The sequence below is a fragment of the Xenopus laevis genome, chromosome 8S (assembly GCF_017654675.1).
Source record: "Xenopus laevis strain J_2021 chromosome 8S, Xenopus_laevis_v10.1, whole genome shotgun sequence".
In the NCBI taxonomy this organism is placed as follows: domain Eukaryota; kingdom Metazoa; phylum Chordata; class Amphibia; order Anura; family Pipidae; genus Xenopus; species Xenopus laevis.
The window spans coordinates 103,546,406-103,551,990 of NC_054386.1; the positions used below are offsets into that span (position 1 = coordinate 103,546,406).

A 5,585-nucleotide genomic window follows, 5' to 3' on the forward strand; every position below is an offset into this window, starting at 1 on the left:
TTGAGGTAAACTGTCATTTATTCCTGTTGGAGGTGCAATGCCAGGCTTCCAGTCTGTACACAGGTCTCTGCTGGATAAGTAAAAGTCTGATAAAGATGAAACAGTTCCCCGAGTGGCGCTTGTTGGCCCAGTCACTTTAGTCAGCAGGTATCCCAGCATCCCTCACTTCTGCCTCTTGTAGATCTTGTGTGCCAGGGAGAGGAAGATCTCACGGGACAGGTTGAGTGCATGCTGGGAAATGAGCAGCTGCAGGCGCTGGTAACTCTCCTCCTCGTAGCGTTGGTATACGGCCGCCATGTCCAGCTCGTCGTACAACTGCTTCACCCGATGCACCTTGTCCGGCTCATTCCGCCCGTAGTTCTCCTGTAATAAGACGGGTGTTACAGCACAGACAGGACTCAGCCTGGACCAGCTTTGGCCAAGCACATTCCTGGCCACCCCTTGCCCAGGGCCCACGGCTCAGTTCCAGAAGGAGGCAGACACCCAGCAGTGCCACTTCATATTGAAAGGATTGGGAATATAGAAGTCTAAATGCTCTCCAGCAGAGGATGATGGGATCTGCAGTGCTACCCCTTAACATGGCTCCACCCCCCAAGACTGTAGGAGCTGCTTTACCTCTAGGACCTGGCGCTGCTCAGGGCTGACTCTCTTCAGTGCCTCCACCACTAGCCAGCCACACTTATTGTCCTGAATGTCGGTGCCAATCTTGCCCGTCACACTGGGGTCTCCATAACAGTCCAGATAATCATCCTGTAGGGGGCGACACTTAGTATCGACCAACTCCTGTTGCCCCACCCTCCAGTTACCCCTTCCCACCCGAGAAACCTCTCACCCACCTGAATCTGGAAGAACTCGCCCATCTCCAGCAGGATGGTCTTAGCATTCTTATGCTCCTCCTCTCCGTCTATTCCAGCCTATGAAAGAGAAAAGACTAAGCTCCGCCCATATACATTCCCTAAGGGACCCACTGAATATCAGCACCCAATTCCCCAGGGGTCCTGGCCAACAGGAGCAGCACCCAATTCCTCAGGGGCCCCAGCCAACAGGAGCAGCACCCAATTCCCCAGGGGTCCCGGCCAACAGGAATAGCACCCAATTCCCCAGGGGATGCAACAAACAGAAGCAGCACCCAATTCCCCAGGGGTCCCAATTCCCAGCATTTCCGTGGGGTACTCACCATGTACATGGCTGCAGCGACGGGGAGGTAGAAGGAATAAAAAGCCGTCTTGTATTTGACAATTGCTTTATACCTGCGGGGCAGAACAGGGGCTACAGGTCACAGAGCAAACATTACAGGGGGGAAATCAGACAGTCCCCAGAATAATAATGACTCTCCTGATCCCGCTGTACCTCTCAGTATCACTAGGGAACCAGGACTCACCTCTTCTCTGTGTATCTGTTTAAATCTACCTTCCCAGGCTGCGCAGTGATGAGATCCAGGGCCTGGCCCAGCTCCGTCTGATAGGAGGTCTGCAAGGGGAGGAGCCAGTGAGCAACGCATCAGGACCAGATGGCCACTCCCCGCCGTATTGGGGAATTGCCCCGTGTATATTGTACCTACAGCTGAATGGACTCACCTCCAGGAAGAGCTCCAGCAGGCTCAGGTAGTAGGGCTTCCCCCGGCAGTACTTGCGCAGGATTCGGTATATACACGCCTCCAGCAGGAACGAGTCATTCACAGCATCCAATCCGATGCCCTCCTGCAGCAAGAGACAGAGATGTAAGGAATGATCACATGTGCGAGGCAATTCCTGTTAGTCACTCTGTGCAGCAATCCAGTCATGCTTTACAGCAGAGCATTGATATGAAAGCGAGGGCAAGTCTCGGGCTGCACTAGCTGTTCCGGCTGTGAGACACTGACTGATGTCACACGGTTACTACTTCTCATTTCTACCCACCCAAGTGCCATACTCACCTTTCTGTACCAACATGGCTGCCCCCGGCGTGTCACCGAGTTATCCATGATGTCATCAGCCACCAGGAAGAAGGCTTGAAGCTGAGGGACATACAAAGGGTTACAGGAGAGCGAGTGGCCCCTGAGGGGGAGGGGTCCCAGTCAGACTTACCAGCTCCACACACCAGCCCACTGCCAGCGCTCTCTGTAGGTTGCCATCTTTGTGCAGCTCTGGGCCCAGCAACTCCCTGTATGAAGCCAACACGGTCACCCCCCGATTGCACTTGCCCCCCGGGGTGTTGTACTGCAGCACCTGTCACACACACAACAATCAGCTCCACCCACAATGGGGCAAGAAGCACCTCAAGCCCCTCCCCTTACCTCCTTTAGTCGGCCAATGGCATCTCCCACCTCTGGGTGCCCCGAGTCCTCGGCTGCCAAGTCCTCAACTATCTGCTCAAAGTATGAGGAGAACTCCTGCCTCTCACTGCTCACCTGAGACTTCATTCTGTCACTCACCTGAGGGCCAACAACAACTGTACATTAGTCACAAGCACCGCCCACATAACACAGCTCCTCCCCTACTCACACTGTAGCCACGCCTCTCATTTCCCTGCTCCGCCCTCTCCTGGGACCTCCTTACCGACCCCGCCCCTTCTCCACACACCGGCGAGTCCAGCGCAGCCGCCCAACGAGCCCGGAGAAGGAGGAGTCTGTGAGGGACAGGAGAAACTGTGACGCGCTGCTGGGGGCGGAACCTACAGCCCGAGGACCTCAATAGGCGGAGCCACATCCTTCACTGAAACATCAACCCCCCACAGTGTCACCACCCGACCCCCGAATCCCTCAACTGCAGCATCGACACCCGCCCGGAAGCGCCGCTACAGCAGCGTCACTGGTGGGAGGAGACGCCTACACACACCGCCGTCACGTGATAACAACATCCGCTTCCCTCCCCCTCATACTGATACCTCAGCACAGAGTCCGACCCCCAGTCTCTCCCCCGACCCCCAGCACCGAGTCCGACCCCCCAGTCTCTCTCCCCGACCCCCAGCACCGAGTCAGACCCCCCAGTCTCTCTCCCCGACCCCTCAGCACCGAGTCAGACCCCCAGTCTCTCTTCCCGACCCCTCAGCACCGAGTCAGACCCCCCAGTCTCTCTCCCCGACCCCCAGCACCGAGTCAGACCCCCCAGTCTCTCTCCCCGACCCTCAGCACCGAGTCCGACCCCCAGTCTCTCTCCCCGACCCCTCAGCACCGAGTCCGACCCCCCAGTCTCTCCCCCCGACCCTCAGCACCGAGTCCGATTCCCCAGTCTCTCCCTCAGCACCGAGTCCGACCCCCCAGCACCGAATCAGACCCCCAGTCTCTCTCCCCGACCCTCAGCACCGAGTCCGACCCCCAGTCTCTCCCCGACCCCCCAGCACCGAGTCAGACCCCCCAGTCTCTCTCCCCGACCCTCAGCACCGAGTCCGACCCCCCAGTCTCTCTCCCCGACCCCTCAGCACCGAGTCCGACCCCCAGCACCGAGTCCGACCCCCCAGTCTCTCTCCCCGACCCTCAGCACCGAGTCCGACCCCCCAGTCTCTCCCCCGACCCTCAGCACCGAGTCCGACCCCCCAGTCTCTCCCTCAGCACCGAGTCCGACCCCCCAGCACCGAGTCAGACCCCCCAGTCTCTCTCCCCGACCCTCAGCACCGAGTCCGACCCCCCAGCACCGAGTCCGACCCCCAGTCTCTCTCCCCGACCCCCAGCACCGAGTCAGACCCCCAGTCTCTCTCCCCGACCCTCAGCACCGAGTCCGACCCCCCAGTCTCTCTCCCCGACCCCTCAGCACCGAGTCCGAACCCCCAGTCTCTCCCCCGGCACCCCAGCACCAAGTCCCGCCCCCGGTAGCATCGAGTGAGTCGGTACCTGAGCTGTGATCCAGTGTCTGACTCGGGTAACTGTTGTTGGGAGCAGCTTGCCGGCTTCAGAACTTAAAGACCGATCTTTATGGCGCGATGCCTTGTGGGAAATGTAGTTTCTCAGCTGATATTTCCTGAACAAGAAGCGAGCCCAGGCACTACTATCCCAAGAGTCTGTGCGCCATTGAGCTGTGACAGTTCTCTGGGCAGTGGGAGGTTCTGCGACCTGATTGGGCACAACTATCGTATGAGGATGGGCTCTGGTTTCCAGAGCCAATGAAACGCTAGCGTGTCATCCTGTCTGTGCCGCCCACATGCCCGCCCCCTTCACTTGCTACTGCAAAGCAGCCGCTGTCAGCTCTTACTCAATAAGACCCTGTCACTGAACCATCTGATTGGCTTTTATTCACTACGGACAGATCCACCCCCTTCCTCATGGAACCGCCTTGTGCCACGTGACCCCCATGTAATAGAGTTTCACTGTGTCCCCCAATAATATGCTCTCCCCTAATACTGTGTCCTGCCCTTACAGTAAAGAACCCCTTCCTTTGCTGATGGTGAGATCTCCTTTCCTCCCACCAATGAATCACTCATCCCCCTCTCTTGGTAGGGAATCCCATAACCTGACTGCCCTTACAGTAAAGAACTCCTTCCTATGCTGATGGTGAGATCTCCTTTCCTCCCCACCAATGAATCACTCATTCCCCTCTCTTGGTAGGGAATCCCATAACCTGACTGTCCTTACAGTAAAGAACCCCTTCCTATACTGATGGTGAGATCTCCTTTCCTCCCCACCAATGAATCACTCATTCCCCTCTCTAGGTAGGGAATCTCATAACCTGACTGTCCTTACAGTAAAGAACCCCTTCCTATACTGATGGTGAGATCTCCTTTCCTCCCCACCAATGAATCACTCATTCCCCCTCTCTTGGTAGGGAATCCCATAACCTGACTGTCCTTACAGTAAAGAACCCCTTCCTATGCTGACAGTGAGATCTCCTTTCCTCCCCACCAATGAATCACTCATTCCCCTCTCTAGGTAGGGAATCCCATAACCTGACTGTCCTTACAGTAAAGAACCCCTTCCTATGCTGATGGTGAGATCTCCTTTCCTCCCCACCAATGAATCACTCATTCCCCTCTCTTGGTAGGGAATCCCATAACCTGACTGTCCTTACAGTAAAGAACCCCTTCCTATGCTGATGGTGAGATCTCCTTTCTTCCCCACCAATGAATCACTCATTCCTCCTCTCTTGGTAGGGAATCCCATAACCTGACTGTCCTTACAGTAAAGAACCCCTTCCTATGCTGATGGTGAGATCTCCTTTCCTCCCCACCAATGAATCACTTATTCCCCCTCTCTTGGTAGGGAATCCCATAACCTGACTGTCCTTACAGTAAACAACCCCTTCCTATACTGATGGTGACATCTCCTTTCCTCCCCACCAATGAATCACTCATTCCTCCTCTCTTGGTAGGGAATCCCATAACCTGACTGTCCTTACAGTAAAGAACCCCTTCCTATACTGATGGTGAGATCTCCTTTCCTCCCCACCAATGAATCACTCATTCCCCCTCTCTTGGTAGGGAATCCCATAACCTGACTGTCCTTACAGTAAAGAACCCCTTCCTATGCTGATGGTGAGATCTCCTTTCCTCCCCACCAATGAATCACTCATCCCCCTCTCTTGGTAGGGAATCCCATAACCTGACTGCCCTTACAGTAAAGAACCCCTTCCTATGCTGATGGTGAGATCTCCTTTCCTCCCACCAATGAAAACAGT

At 55.9% G+C, this 5,585-nt stretch overlaps 1 protein-coding gene across 4 annotated transcripts; it reads right to left on the reverse strand.

Annotated features, from left to right (window-relative positions):
• fdps.S (farnesyl diphosphate synthase S homeolog) lies at positions 1 to 3,834 on the reverse strand. 4 transcript variants are annotated; one of them, NM_001091157.1, is given in 10 exon segments: positions 1 to 363; positions 616 to 750; positions 837 to 914; positions 1,178 to 1,250; positions 1,382 to 1,470; positions 1,578 to 1,700; positions 1,916 to 1,996; positions 2,067 to 2,207; positions 2,276 to 2,413; positions 3,809 to 3,834. In NM_001091157.1, coding segments are annotated over 9 exon segments (1,047 nt in total). In that variant the 5' UTR covers positions 2,402 to 2,413; positions 3,809 to 3,834; the 3' UTR covers positions 1 to 162.
• Positions 3,835 to 5,585: the final 1,751 nt, after the last annotated feature.

Bases quoted from the DNA above. Each gene is read 5' to 3' on its own strand.
- fdps.S (XM_041574161.1), bottom strand. From the start codon at position 2,687: ATGTGGCTCCGCCTATTGAGGTCCTCGGGCTGTAGGTTCCGCCCCCAG. The intron at 915-1,177 runs GTGAGTACCCCA...TCTCTTTCATAG, and splicing joins TCGCTGCAGCCATGTACATG to GCTGGAATAGACGGAGAGGA. The intron at 751-836 runs GTGGGTGAGAGG...CGCCCCCTACAG, and splicing joins GCGAGTTCTTCCAGATTCAG to GATGATTATCTGGACTGTTA.